This window comes from Phanerochaete carnosa, assembly GCF_000300595.1.
Source record: "Phanerochaete carnosa HHB-10118-sp unplaced genomic scaffold PHACAscaffold_3, whole genome shotgun sequence".
Classification (NCBI taxonomy): Eukaryota; Fungi; Basidiomycota; class Agaricomycetes; order Polyporales; family Phanerochaetaceae; genus Phanerochaete; species Phanerochaete carnosa.
Window position 1 is genome coordinate 1829099 of NW_006767630.1, and position 13137 is coordinate 1842235.

The 13137-nt window shown below is 52.5% G+C and overlaps 6 protein-coding genes across 6 annotated transcripts; 3 read left to right on the forward strand and 3 right to left on the reverse strand.

Moving 5' to 3' along the window:
* The first annotated feature begins 90 nt into the window (after positions 1-90).
* On the forward strand, positions 91-1737 carry PHACADRAFT_139485 (uncharacterized protein). The gene is made up of 8 exons (XM_007393247.1): positions 91-319; positions 373-447; positions 498-589; positions 638-910; positions 972-1073; positions 1135-1269; positions 1327-1509; positions 1567-1737. The coding sequence occupies exons 1-8, from the start codon at positions 139-141 to the stop codon at positions 1684-1686; spliced, it is 1161 nt and encodes a 386-aa protein (XP_007393309.1). The 5' UTR covers positions 91-138; the 3' UTR covers positions 1687-1737.
* A 54-nt stretch (positions 1738-1791) lies between these two features.
* On the reverse strand, positions 1792-3163 carry PHACADRAFT_251916 (glycoside hydrolase family 16 protein). The gene is made up of 5 exons (XM_007393248.1): positions 3099-3163; positions 2838-3045; positions 2641-2775; positions 2504-2586; positions 1792-2453 (listed from the first exon to the last, which is right to left on the reverse strand). The coding sequence occupies exons 1-5, from the start codon at positions 3126-3128 to the stop codon at positions 1986-1988; spliced, it is 924 nt and encodes a 307-aa protein (XP_007393310.1). The 5' UTR covers positions 3129-3163; the 3' UTR covers positions 1792-1985.
* Positions 3164-3705: 542 nt separating this feature from the next.
* PHACADRAFT_251917 (uncharacterized protein) lies at positions 3706-4743 on the forward strand. The gene has a single exon (XM_007393249.1). It carries the CDS (start codon positions 3808-3810, stop codon positions 4399-4401), a length of 594 nt encoding a protein of 197 aa, XP_007393311.1. The 5' UTR covers positions 3706-3807; the 3' UTR covers positions 4402-4743.
* A 161-nt stretch (positions 4744-4904) lies between these two features.
* Positions 4905-10465, forward strand: PHACADRAFT_116507 (uncharacterized protein). The gene is made up of 23 exons (XM_007393250.1): positions 4905-5147; positions 5193-5406; positions 5469-5601; positions 5652-5777; positions 5830-6278; positions 6336-6531; positions 6582-6958; positions 7010-7387; positions 7440-7512; positions 7565-7628; positions 7684-7831; positions 7889-8039; positions 8093-8210; positions 8265-8304; positions 8358-8429; positions 8486-8871; positions 8923-8935; positions 8989-9015; positions 9068-9204; positions 9261-9310; positions 9366-9391; positions 9441-9605; positions 9656-10465. The coding sequence occupies exons 1-23, from the start codon at positions 4993-4995 to the stop codon at positions 9989-9991; spliced, it is 3834 nt and encodes a 1277-aa protein (XP_007393312.1). The 5' UTR covers positions 4905-4992; the 3' UTR covers positions 9992-10465.
* Positions 10466-10817: 352 nt separating this feature from the next.
* On the reverse strand, positions 10818-11411 carry PHACADRAFT_251919 (uncharacterized protein). The gene has a single exon (XM_007393251.1). The coding sequence runs from the start codon at positions 11065-11067 to the stop codon at positions 10912-10914; it is 156 nt and encodes a 51-aa protein (XP_007393313.1). The 5' UTR covers positions 11068-11411; the 3' UTR covers positions 10818-10911.
* Positions 11412-11797: 386 nt separating this feature from the next.
* Positions 11798-12918, reverse strand: PHACADRAFT_206830 (uncharacterized protein; the record flags this gene model as incomplete). The annotated part of the gene is made up of 6 exons (XM_007393252.1): positions 11798-12097; positions 12156-12220; positions 12273-12431; positions 12484-12585; positions 12648-12815; positions 12864-12918. The coding sequence occupies 6 exons, from the start codon at positions 12916-12918 to the stop codon at positions 11966-11968; spliced, it is 681 nt and encodes a 226-aa protein (XP_007393314.1). The 3' UTR covers positions 11798-11965.
* Positions 12919-13137: the final 219 nt, after the last annotated feature.

A 13137-nucleotide genomic window follows, 5' to 3' on the forward strand; every position in this document is an offset into this window, starting at 1 on the left:
AACCACAGTCCCTGCCTGTTCGGGTTGGACGTGTTTTGACGCGCCCTGGACTGCCGCGCGCGGTTCGCGTCCGCCATCGGGTGCGCTTCTCGACCACCAACCTCCGACTCTTTGAAGCCTCGCAGGCTTGACCACCTCATGCTGATTGGAGCATTTCGGAGATATCCACGAATATGTGCGAGGCTTGTCCTCCGCCGCCCCTTGTCTCAATCCGCGAGCACAATACAAGCAGAACGACCCGGGCGGCCGTTCGACATCCTCTTCTTCGGACGCGACGAGTTCTCTTGCATGGTGCTTCAGCAGCTCTATGAGGCGCGAGGTGAGTTTTGTAGTCCTGAATTGCGACATCCATTGCTCATGCATGTGCGGCAGACGTATGGCAAGAGATCCACATCGCAACGCAGCCTAACATGAAGACGGGAAGAAACGGTTCCGTCCTCTCAGTTTGTAGGCATCCTCTCAGTGACATGCGGACTCATTCTGATACTCTGCCATAGCACCCTTGAAAACCGTCGGACAGGAGCTCGGCCTCCCGGTACACGAAATCCCGCCCGACAAGCCGTCGTTCAGAACCTGGCAGGTCTCGTCAGTCTTTCTTCTCTTCGGCTTTGACATCTGACCGACTGTTGCTGTGCAGCCACCTCCTCCTTTTTCGGAGCTTCCACCGCCTTCGCCGCGTCTTCTCGTGACAGCCTCCTTTGGCCGCATCCTCTCGACGGACCTCTTGCAGAGGTTCGCTCCGGGCAGAAGGCTGAACATCCACCCATCGCTGCTACCGATGTACCGTGGTCCTGCACCAATCCAGCATGCATTACTTAACGGAAAAAGAGAGACCGGTGTGTGCGTGATTGAGATGACGGAGGCGAAGGCGGGCATCGACTCTGGGGATATATGGGGGCGAGAGAGGATGGTGAGTCTAGTCGTTCTCGTTGGATAATATGTGAGGGCTGAGCAATGGGTGATGTACACAGCCAATACCTGAGGAAGCCGACTTCCCCGCGCTGCGAAGCTTTCTCGCGATCCAGGGTGGGGAGCTGCTGATCAGCGTATTGCGAGAGATGATTCAGGGCACCGTACGTCTCGATTCGCATCATCTACTTCGAGACATCATTCGTCTGATTGAATGCGGCGCAGGCTGTAGCACGACATCAGCCGGCCGATTTCAGTGCCCCGCGTGCACCGATGATCACAGCAGACGATGCTCTCATTCATTTCTCGACGATGACTTCGCAAGACATAGTGCGCAGGCATAGAGCCATATCTCATCAGGCATGTCCACACCTGACCATTATATCAGCAGTCGTGCTGACTCCTGTATTCTTGCAGAAACCACTGTTCGCATACACGAAGACCGGTAAGACAGTGCAGCTGCACTCGCTATCGGTGTACGAGCTTCCACCGGGATCGTTACTGTGGAGACTGGCCGAACCAGGAATGGGGTGGTATGACCCGCGCACGGATGCGCTGGCAATCCGCTGCGCTGGAGAGACGCTGCTCGTTGTCTCAGAGGTATGAATGCGCATTTTCACCGCAGAATATCAACTAATTGCATTGCCTGTTATCCAGCTGAAGAAACAGGATCGAACATTGATCCCTGCGAAGGCGTGGTGGAACGGTATCCGGCCTGGCATGACTGCAGAAGGGGGCGACGGCCAGACAGTGCTTCACTTAGTGTCACAGATCTAGTTCATAGTATGAGCAGCTGCATACATCTCTTCTTGGGTACATGTGACCCACTGCGTTCTTTCACGCCAGGTTGCATTTCTTTCAAGACGTTTGAATGAATATAACGGCATATGACAGGATTGCCACAGCGTAAAATAACAGTTTGTTCATGAATGCTACAGGTGGACACTGAACCTCGCAGTGCATTAGATCCGCACATAACACCTAAGCAAGACGTTCGTACTAAAGCGACCGCGTCGCAGAGGACCGACCGCCAAAACGGCGTGTCGTCTCTGCAACTAGACCAGCTGGAGGTCGCCTCAGGCCGACATCGTGCCAACGAGCGAGAACACGACCGCACACGCGATGGTCCAGACGCCGACAGGCCCTGCGGCACCCGCCATCATGCCCCGCGCTGCGTTGATTGTGCTCGCGTTCGAGAACGCGACGCTGGGCGTGAACGCGCTCTGGTTCGTGCCGTACACGTAGCCGGTGGTGTCGTTGGTGGCGGCCGCCGGGTCATGACAGGTCACGTTGATGCCCTGGATGAGCGCGTAGAAGTGTCCGGCAGAGAGATAGTCAGGGTCCTGCCAGTTGATCATGCCGCCAGCCCAGCTGACGGTGCCCGTGGGCTCAGATGGGATACCCGCGGGCCACAGGCTCAGCTGGATACGAGAAGGAGTGTTAGGGTAGTTGGACGTGCCGTTCACAACGGTGTCGGAGGCCACGACCTGGTGCACGATGTGACCGTCGATGAGCCAGGTAAGGGTGTCAATTTGCCAGTCAATCTACCCGATTGTTAGCTGAAGGGGAAGTATGAAGTATAGAGTGGGCATACAGTAAAATCGTGATAAGTCTCGAACGTATCAGTCAGGAAGCTGAGGTTGCCAATAGTGGCACCGTGAGTCGCCGGCCAAGCAGCTGTATCGCTCAACATTCAGCCTCAGCAAACCTTTGGCTTGAGAAGATACTTACGAATATTTCCTTGCCAGAAATAGTTCGTCTGACCCTCGGTAGTAGCATTTCCGGGGAACTCCCAGTCGATCTCGTCTTTGATATCTGACATGGTGATAAAAGCGGTAACCACACCTCCCCAGCGACCGGTCTTGACTGTGCAGCCATACGCCGTCAGCTAACCGTTGAGAAAAGTGTGTAAGGAGAACTAGACATACGTCGAGCAGTGATAGTGCCGTAGTGCAAATAGCGAGTGGATGAGAGCCGGGTGCCACCGTTGGTTTCGGTGAGGAGCAGAGCAAGCTCACCGCCAGAAGAGTTGGTATTGATAATGCTACCTTTGTCGAGCGTCCAATCGTATTCAGTCGCGTTACCATCGTAATACGTCGTGTTCATAACGATGCGAGACAAGTCCGGGAAGGTGTGCTGGTGGCGTGAACTTAATCAAGCATCTCACTCACAAGGCCGCTGTTGCGTACAATGGCATCCTGGCAAACCGGCTCTGGCATACAAGAGTCCAGCGAGTGTGAGTAGAGTGGATTGCAGCCGCCGAGACAGAACTAGACGGATACCACATGAGAATCACGGCAGCAGACAGACAAGGAATGCTGACCGAGCCAGAACCACAGAAGCCATATTCGCCTGTGGACAGTAGACGTTGAGTATTTGACACGTATTTATCGTCAAATAACTTACTGCAGCAGGGGGCGGTGGAGGGACAAAGTGATGTGGCGTTGCTGATGTGCAAGCGCGTCAGATCACAGAAAGTTCGCGGGCAAGGTTTATTCGCACCAAGCTTGACCACCCTGGGCAGAGGCTAGGGATGCACTAAGAGCAAGAGATAGAAATCCGAATAACTGAGTTTGTTTGAACATGCTAGGTATCGATGCTTTTCTGCAACCAGTTATGCAGCGGGTATCTCGCAATTGTGTGGGCCAAGACCTGATGAGGAAGTGTGAGGTGAAGGACCGGGAGGAAGGGGGAGGGGATGGAGGCAGCCGTCGAGGCTTCGACCGTAAGCCTTATATGGAGAGAAATGTTCAACTTGTGAAGAGAACAGTACGCATGGAACAAATGAAGCCGAAGCTGCCGTTGCGGCCTCGTGTCTTCACGCGTCAGCGCTCTGCGTTGGGGTCGTGACCGCGTCTTCAATTTCCCACGCCCTCTTCCTCGTCCCGGGCCGCCACCATGTTCGCTCACAACGTGCAGCCTCCGCTCGTCTCCCTCTTCTCCTCAACTGGCTCAGACCCTCTTGCTATATGGGCAGTTAACAAGCACGATGAATTGCCTGACGACTCGGTTGTGTGTCTCCTCGAAGACAAGACGTCGGAACCTGCGCCGCCCGGGCCTGCAAAACTTATCGAGCCCCCGGCAATTGACAGCGTTGGCGAAAATGGACGAGGTCAAGGTTATACCTTAAGTCAGACCGTGCTACACATACAAAGCCCTGTTATACGCACGACGTATATCCGATGCCCATCAACCGGCGACCTAGACATGAAGCATCCATGGATGCATCTGCAGGTCCGGAGTCTTGGGAAGGACTGGTCGTTTGAGGCTGGTGTTGTGGATAGAGCGGGAAGAGAAGGCATCGCGCGTTTCTCGACGTTCCAGGTAATGCCCTTGTCTCTACGGTCCTTGTTCTGCTACAAGCGTTTTGAACTCCGAGTGCCGAATTATCCCGCGAATAGAACGCGTTTGTGTATTGGAGGGTTATGGGTTCTGTTCGTTTTGCTTCTCTCAAGCGTGTGCTCACATCCGTGTAGAAGACACCTCGACTAAGGCCGGCCGAAGCTCCCATCGTGCATCTTCCTCTATCCTTTCCCCATCCGTCTTCACACCGTTTGACGAGCTGGGCGACCATCAGTGTGAACCTTGCCAACCTTCTTCCCCGCTTTTCCGACATAACACTGCTCGAGGAAGTGGAAGCCGCGTCAGACAACGAGAGTCAGGCGCACCCAAGAAAGAAAGCGCGGCTCGCTGGTATCGTGCCTTCCGGCTCGTTTTCACACGTTTCGTACGTGAAAGTATACGCAACATGCCGGCTGAGGAGGGTTTGGTTCGGTCAGGCAGGCACAACTGCAGATCTTCCCTGGGAGTTTGAGCTGTATTCCGCAGATTAATAAGAAGCGTTTTATCTGGACGGTGAATGGCAACTTTAATGAAACCTTGGAATACGTCCTGGTACTTGTTAGCTTGTCGCACAGGCGTTGGCGAGCACTGTCATGCTTGCTCATTGATCATTTGTCATCAACCGCGCGCCTGCACGCGTCGCGTAGCTCATTGGTTCAGCAGACGTGGGTATCTCCCAACCTCCACGAGCGTCGCTGGAAACCAACTACTATCTCTGGCACACCACTTTAGACCGCTATCATGGCACCAGCATTTCAAAAGCCACCGGCGAAAGATGGCCAGAATGCTAGCAAAATGAAGCAGAAGAGCCTGATGTCCTTCTTCTCCAAGCCACCCACTACGTCGACCTCAACACCCAATGGTGCGTCAGCGAAGCCTTTGGCGGCTGCAAGCAAGTCTAATTGAGCTGTTGACGCGTCCATAGCACGGGCAGAGCGTAGCTCAGACACGTCTTCAGACCCAGTCTTGCCGGAAGCGCGGACTCCAGTGTCAAAGAAGACACCAGGTTCAGGTGTCGTCGCGGATGCGAGCTATACGCGTAGCTCCGATGACGCGAGCAGTTTTGCTCAGACACCTCCGACTAGCGACCCCATTGACGTAGACATGCTGTCCGCGGAAGAGGATGAAGGGAAGGCGAAAAACTCCAAGTCTGCTGTGAGCTCTAAGCTCGCCCTATGGCAAAAATGTCACTTTTATTGATCAGTATGGTTCATTAGGCCACCGTAGCTAGGAAGAAACGCAAGATTATCCTCGAAGACTCGGATGAGGATATGCAAGACTTAGACGTGGAGGCGTACCAGAAAGGTTTATCCGCATACAAGCCGTCTCCCGAGCCACAAGAGAAGAAAGGTACATTTAAAACCATTTTCCATTCTGTTAAATTTCTCACTGTACTGCAGGCCGTGCAAAGAAGCAGCGCATCGCCGTCATGCTGTCGGATGACGAAGATGAAGACGAGTCAGCTGTCACATCCTTCTCGCAAAGGCTTACGAAATTCAGGCCTCCGGAAAAGGCTGAGCCAAAACGTAAGCCCCAATCATGCATATAAGACTGGGTGCTCATGGTTGTTTGTTGTAGGTCGGGCATCTAAGGTAGATGACGACGACGATTTCGTCGTTCCCGATGATGCTTCTGAAGACGAAGACGAGGAGGCCTCGCCTACTTCACACGGCCAGTCGAGAACATCAGGGTCTTCTTCGCGCGCGTCCTCCCGCCTTTCCAACTATGCGCATACATCTGCCTCTGAGGGCGAAGAAGGCCTTCCGGAGCCGAGCTCTCGTCGCGAGCGCCCCAAACTCGCCAAAAAGTCCATTCCCAAGGGTGGTAGCAGCAACATCTTCCTTACCGCAGCCGAGCAGCGACAGCAGGCACAGAAAGAAGAGAAGAAGAGCAACGAAGATCCGTTTGGCTTCTTGGTTGACGTTCGGGACAAGGACGGTGTACGCCCTAGTGAGCCTGGATACGATCCTAGGACGCTGTATATACCACCGAAAGCCTGGAAGGCGTTCACACCCTTTGAGAAACAGGTATGAGCGTGTATGTGCAGTGCGTTACGTATGAAGTGCTTATATTTACCCCTCCAGTTCTGGGAGATCAAGCAAAACCACTTTGACACTGTCCTGTTCTTCCAGAAGGGCAAGTTCTTGGAACTATATGAGGAAGACGCGCGGATTGGCCACCAGGAGTTCGATCTCAAGCTCACGTCGAGGGTCAAGATGAGCATGGTCGGTGTGCCCGAACAGAACTTCAACTTCTGGGCAGCGAAGTTCCTTGCGAAGGGTGCGTATAAGCTCGCCTAGGAAGCATATCGTCTGACAGATTTTCGATAGGATACAAGGTTGGTCGCGTCGACCAGGCTGAAACGGCATTGGGTGCCGAAATGCGCCTCGCCGCAGATAAGGGCAAGACGAAAGCGAAGGCTGCCGCAGGCGCTGACAAGATTGTGCGGCGCGAGCTGAACAAGGTGTACACGAACGGGACTCTTGTCGACGAGGCACTGCTCACAGACGATCAAGCGGGTCACTGCGTTTCTATTCGTGAGGAGGGGGAGGAGGATCCGAAGACCGGCAAGCAGAAGTTTGGGTTGTGTGTGCTCGACAGCAGCACGAGCGAGTTCAACCTCAGCGCATTTGAGGACGATATATGTCGCACGAAGCTCGAGACGATGGTCAGACAGCTGCGACCAAAGGAGATTGTATTCACCAAGGTAAACCTCCATGCTCCATCTGTGAACTGTATCTCCTTACGTGAGTTTCAGGGCAATATTTCTGTCCCAACGATGCGTTTGCTTAAGGCCATTCTGCCATCGAACTGTCTGTGGACAAGCTTGCGGGACTGTGAAGGTCTGTCCTTCGATGCCACCATCAAAGCGCTCAAGGAGCTCTATCCCTCCTCTCTGGACGACGATGACGACCTGGAGCCGCGACCCCATAGCCTCAGCAAATCCGTGCCAGAGGCGATACTCAACATGGTTCGCTACGAGGGCGCAGTCGAGGCACTCGGCTCGATGATCTGGTACCTACGGACGCTCAATATCGGCAACGACATCTTGAGCATGAAGAATTTCAACGTGTACGACCCAATGAAGAGAGGACAGGGCTTAGTACTGGATGGGCAAACCTTGGCACACATTGAAGTATGTATGAGCGAACAGTTGTAATGATGGGATTTACTGATCGTGTCGCTAGGTTCTGGTCAACAGTGAGGGTACAGAGGACGGTTCGTTGCTCAAGCTCCTCAGTCAGTGTATCACACCTTCCGGTGAGTTCGTATCACTCATAGAGACCGTCCTCTTGGCTGAGTAGTCTCCAAGGCAAACGACTATTCCGTATTTGGCTTTGTATGCCTCTTCGAGATATCGCAGACATCAATGCCCGGTATGTCATCGTCGATGTTTTGTTGAACTATTGGCTAATCTCTCCTTTCTGGCAGGCTCGACGCAGTGCAGGACCTCATCGACCATCCCACCTTTGAGGCCGAGTTCAACGAGGTCGCTAAAGGCCTCGGTGACCTGGAGCGCATTGTATCGCGCGTTCACGCGAAAAATTGTAAGGTGAAGGACTTCCTGAAAGTGCTTGATGTATGTATAGCTTCTATCTCGCCAACTCATCCACAGTACTCATGAGATGGCGTATAGTCATTCAAGACCCTTAGCAAGGGGCTCTCCGCCCTTGCCGACACGGCCGAAGGCTTCAAGTCTAGGACTGTCTTTGGCCTCCTTAGGTCTGCTCCGGACCTGGCGCCTCACATCAAGAATGTGAAAGCAATGTTCGAGATTACTGAGGGTAGTAAGTCGCACGAGAAAGGCATGTTAGGAATTCGGCTAATCATGAAACTTAAGGCGACGAGCTAATGCCTCGCGAGGGCAAGGACGAGGAGTACGATTCAGTTATGGAGGAAATCAATGAATTAGAGCGAACTCTGGAAACGGAGCTGAAGAAGCTCGAAAAGAAGCTAGGGTAAGTGTAGCATACCAGTACTGGTGTATCATCTAGTTTTAACAGCCCTCCCAGGATCAAGTTGTCGTACTGGCATAGTGCTCAGGGCACCAAGGTAGGAGTCGCGAAACAACAGAGTGATTTCCCAAATTGATCACATTTTTATAGGAAATTTACCTGGTGCAGACGAAGCCTAACGAAGACGTTCCACGCAGCTGGACTAAGAGCGGCAGCACGAAAGTATGTGATTCTTCATCATTACCTCGGTTGAAGCAGCGTGACTTTGCTTCCTACAGGCCGCCGCTCGATGGACTGTCCCTGAGCTCGCCCCAACGATTCGATCGCTCAAGGAGGCGCGCGAGAACCGTAACACTGCAATCAAGTCTTTCAAACATCGGGTGTATGCTGAGTTCGACAAGGACCGCTCCGTGTGGCTGCGCGCTGTGCGCGTGCTTTCGGAGCTCGACTGCCTTTTCTCACTCGCCAAAGCCTCTGTCGCACTCGGTGAGCCGGCATGCAGACCCGAGCTTGTCGCAGGTGACGAGGCATTTGTCGACTTTGAGGAGCTGAGACATCCGGCGCTGAGCGTCAGCGCTGGGTTCAAGGGCGATTTCATCCCCAATGATGTGAAGCTCGGTGAAAACGTTGGGAGGATAGTGCTACTGACGGGCCCGAATATGGGGTGAGCGGCTTGCTGTTTTTTTTGTGCGGTATAGCTCACTTCGTCTTGCAGAGGCAAATCTACGGTAAGATGTGATGCTCTCCTACGGCTCTGCTCCGTTTGCTAACCCCTCTTTAGGCCATGCGTATGACCGCTGCCGGAGTGGTGCGTATTCTCCATACGTCTTTGTCTGTCATTTTTTCACCAAAATACCCAGATCATGGCCCAGCTCGGAATGTTTGTGCCAGCGAAGCGGGCTAAGCTATGCCCTGTGGACGCTATCCTTACTCGCATGGGTGCCTATGACAACATGTTCTCGAATGCCAGCACGTTCAAGGTCGAATTAGACGAATGGTATGACTTTCCTGGCGACTTCCCGCCTCGACACATCTGACATTACATTATCTTAGCTGCAAGATTTTGCGAGAGGCCACCCCGCGGTCACTGGTCATCCTTGATGGTACGTATTCAAGCAAACCTACGTATTGAGGAATGAAGCTGATCCTTGCGAACAGAGCTTGGAAGAGGTACTTCGACTTATGTGAGTCTCACCTCAGACAAGCGCCATACAGCTCTGACAGCTTTCGTAGGACGGCATGGCTATTGCGGGCGCGGTCTTACATCAGCTTGCAACCCATACCCTGTCGCTATCATTCTTTGCGACCCACTATGGCTCGTTGACGGATGACTACGCATATCACCCCAACATCAGGAACATGCACATGGCGACTCATGTCGATGACGAGAACAGAGAGGTAGGCACCTGGTCGTTATTCGAAACACTTCGCCGCTGATGTCCACGCAGCTCATCTTCCTGTACAAACTCGTCGAAGGCGTTGCCTCCTCCTCCTTCGGCACACATGTTGCCAACCTCGCTGGGGTTCCACAAGAAGTCATACAGCGCGCCGAGATCGTCTCAGACAATTTTGCGAAACAGTTCAAAGAAAAGATGGAGGGCAACAAGCGGAGCGGCGCCTCGCGGCTGCCGCTGCCCGTCCAAGCAGACTTTTCCTATCTCTTTCATCTGGCCGCGGGGAAGGCGGAGCTGCCCGCAGATAAGGTCCGCAGGAGGGAAGTGCTCAAAGTCCTGAAAGCGGCTGTGAAGGGGTATTTGAGCCACGCGGCAGCCACTGTCGCTTAGGCAAATTTTAGGACTAACAACTCACCGTTACGTATATGCTTTGCTGTCTTCTGCTATGTAAACTGCACTTGTTTTATGGATGTCGTACTGCTGTATATACTTGTTATTTGCGCATTTCCGGATCGTATACCTCACATAATTCCAGAATCTTAACCGTCAGGTCATGGGATGCAAATAAAGTTGCCGAGACAATTAATGCAGGAGCGCGAGCTAGGCGGGATGATACTGTAGGATATCGTGCTACCGACTGCAGCGCGACATAAAGGTATCTGAAACGAATATGACCATTGGCTGTTTAAACATCAGTCTAACGTGAGATCGATGACATCCCCGCTCGATGACATCCTTATAGGGCTCGGCTCGCGTTTTACGACTTGTGATTCGCTAAGCTTTGTACGGATGGCGTTCATATTGGCTTTCAATGAGTCCATCGTCGTGGCCATCGCGTCTAGCTGTGCCTAGAAAGAAGCTGTCAGCACAGATGTTACGCCATGCACGCAAGACATTGCTTAACCTACCTGAAGTGTCTCGCTGCTAAGAACACCTGGGTCCGCTTTGACTGGAGCTTGAACGTCGTCTGAGGAAATGGCTTGAGTTTGCCTGTCATCAGAAAGAGTTCAAATGCTTGCCAATTTCGCGCCTGGGCCTCTTGCTGCTCGTTCTTGCTGAACCGCCGGAATCTAGTCTGGAAACAGCAGGACGTTTCCTGGAGCTTAGGGTATCAGGTATAGGCAGAGGAGCGTTGATGGACGAAGGAATGATCCCTTGAGCGAGCAATATGTCTGGAAATCAAGTCGGCACAGAAAGTAAAGGGACAGAAAATCTGTGCTAACCTCTTGATCGGTAGCGAAAACGTAACTTGCAATACGGCTTGTCTTTCGTATCCATATAGGAGCATCGAACCGAGCTGCTGTTTTCTCCTATTTTCTTTCCAACACCGAAGCTGCTGGTGTGAATGTACGACGATAGAAAGGAAAGATTACAGCAACATACGCGATACAGTGCACTCCAGCTTTCTTGCTTCGTTCATGCATAGGACCAATATCGCCAACCGCGGTTTTCACAAGTTTGGACATACTCGACCTTGAAAGTACTGTCGCGCGAAGAATGAGGACTTCAATCGTACCGAGAGCATCGAGGTCGAGCCTTCGCTGAGCAGGCGAAGATTCTTCGTCTGGAGAATACCGAGTTCAGATTATAACGAGAGAGAACATGAGATCGTACCCTCTGTGAGCTGAAGCCTCGCAAATTTGAAAGGTAGGACTGTGTCAGAACTAACCCTTTGACCATGCGCAAGTCTTGAAGTTTTAGGATGGATATACGAGTGAAACGACATTTCGCGGCCGTCAACAAAGGTCGTGAATGACATGCCCTGGGAAGCTGAACCGTTGCTTCGCGAAATGATAAATTCCTGAGATCTCTTTATAATAAGTCCAGTGTTAAAGAGGGAGGAGTGGCCGTGAACAACCTTGCCTTCCTCACTTGCTACCCAGCATGTCATGGTATTCGACGACTCGTCGAGAACAGACGCGTACTCTTCCAGAGGTCTGCCATCGACTTGAACAGAAACCTGGAGCTCCTTGTATTTCATGGTGTGGACAAAAATGATGATGGTCAGGACTCAGCAAGGAGCAAGGGACTGCTGTGATGCAGCTGCACAGTATGTACTCTATTTGTGAAACTCGCGGTCCGGCGCCCCACGCTAGCGCTCTCCCGAAACTGGACCGCTGAACATCTGCCATCAAAGTACTATGCAAGGGACAATAGGAACGATCCTTCACGACGGGCACCTGCGCCTTTCAGTCGGCTGCACGCTGACTTTCCCGGGGTCAGCCATTAGCGAATACCTGTTGCGCTTCAGATGTCACCAATACAAGCTATACTGTACTTTACATACATCAAACTCAATCATGATCGTCAAATATAACATAACCCTCGCACGCATTTCAACATAGTCAGAGTCTTGTGCCTCTATCAGTCCGATGTAAGGTCAATAACGTCCCCGCTCACATCTAGCCGGATTGGACTAGGTTCTCGCTTGACGCGCTTGCGGTTATACTTCCCCTTTGCTTTCGACAACTTCGCCTGAATGGCCTCCAGTTGGGCCTGGGCAAGCAGCATTTGTGAATAGCACCAGAATGTCGGACAGAGTCGGGATACGCACCTGCAATACCTTCGTATCCTTAATATCTGATTCATCGGACTCTTTGATGTCTAGATTCTGTGATGCTGCGATAGTGGGTGAGGATGACCGGACCATACGAGCACTTCTTGCGCTTACGGGGCTCTTCTCTCTGCCTTTTCCCGGAGCCCGAGGCAGTGCGCTGCACCGGTGGTTCAGTTCTCTGTTGACCGCCATTCGAGGTCCTAGAAGGCGACGTATTACCCGGCGGAGCCACGGGAGTAGGGGGCGGTACGATCCCTTGGGCCTGCAGGATGTCTACAAGGCGTATAGTTCACTTTGGTACCGCGTTGCAGGGTCTGGGACGAACCTTTGGGCCGGTAACGGAAAACGAAAACACAGTAAGGTTTCTCGATGGCATCCAGATAATCTACGTTGGCGGCGTTCCGTGTTTGACGGTGTATCTCTCTGCCTAGTCTTTGTCGTTCTGTCAATATACGACGACCGCGGCCGTACTGCACACATACGACACACAATGCACCCCTGCTTTCTTCCGGCGCTCATGTACGAGGCCAATGTCGCGGGTGTCGTACTGTGCAGGATTGTAAGGCACGTTTTCCTTCGCGATGACGCGCCGTGCCGTTATGCGGATAGCACCTATCGCTTCGAGCTCGTTTGCGTCTCGGTGAAGTAAAGCATCGTCTATAGCCACATGAAAAGACAGGTTGTACATTTGTTTATTCTCCTCACCGTCAGAAAAATTGATCAGGGTAAAGGCGAATGGCCGAACAGAGGTCGATGTCATGAATATTACATATTCCGGATGGTTCTCCCGGATTCCATGGTATTCTTTTACTTTCTATATACCTCCGTATATTCGTAGGATATTCTAGGTATTCAGTCTGACATGTATATAAGGAGCTTGTACTGCTCAATAACAAGCCAGACTCGAGCTGGTCTTTCCTCACTCACATTCCTCTCGTCTGTCTCCTCAGCATTGTCGTAGCTCAGTCCAGTTGGATTG

Coding starts and splice junctions, on each gene's coding strand:
- PHACADRAFT_139485 (XM_007393247.1), top strand. CDS start 139: ATGCTGATTGGAGCATTTCGGAGATATCCACGAATATGTGCGAGGCTT. Junction 320..372: donor GCAGCTCTATGAGGCGCGAG/GTGAGTTTTGTA, acceptor CATGTGCGGCAG/ACGTATGGCAAGAGATCCAC. Junction 448..497: donor CGGTTCCGTCCTCTCAGTTT/GTAGGCATCCTC, acceptor ACTCTGCCATAG/CACCCTTGAAAACCGTCGGA.
- PHACADRAFT_251916 (XM_007393248.1), bottom strand. CDS start 3,128: ATGCCAGAGCCGGTTTGCCAGGATGCCATT. Junction 2,776..2,837: donor CGGCACTATCACTGCTCGAC/GTATGTCTAGTT, acceptor ATGGCTGCACAG/TCAAGACCGGTCGCTGGGGA. Junction 2,454..2,503: donor AGACTTATCACGATTTTACT/GTATGCCCACTC, acceptor ACAATCGGGTAG/ATTGACTGGCAAATTGACAC.
- PHACADRAFT_251917 (XM_007393249.1), top strand. CDS start 3,808: ATGTTCGCTCACAACGTGCAGCCTCCGCTCGTCTCCCTCTTCTCCTCA.
- PHACADRAFT_116507 (XM_007393250.1), top strand. CDS start 4,993: ATGGCACCAGCATTTCAAAAGCCACCGGCGAAAGATGGCCAGAATGCT. Junction 5,778..5,829: donor GGAAAAGGCTGAGCCAAAAC/GTAAGCCCCAAT, acceptor TGTTTGTTGTAG/GTCGGGCATCTAAGGTAGAT. Junction 7,629..7,683: donor ATCGCAGACATCAATGCCCG/GTATGTCATCGT, acceptor CCTTTCTGGCAG/GCTCGACGCAGTGCAGGACC.
- PHACADRAFT_251919 (XM_007393251.1), bottom strand. CDS start 11,067: ATGTCCAAACTTGTGAAAACCGCGGTTGGCGATATTGGTCCTATGCAT.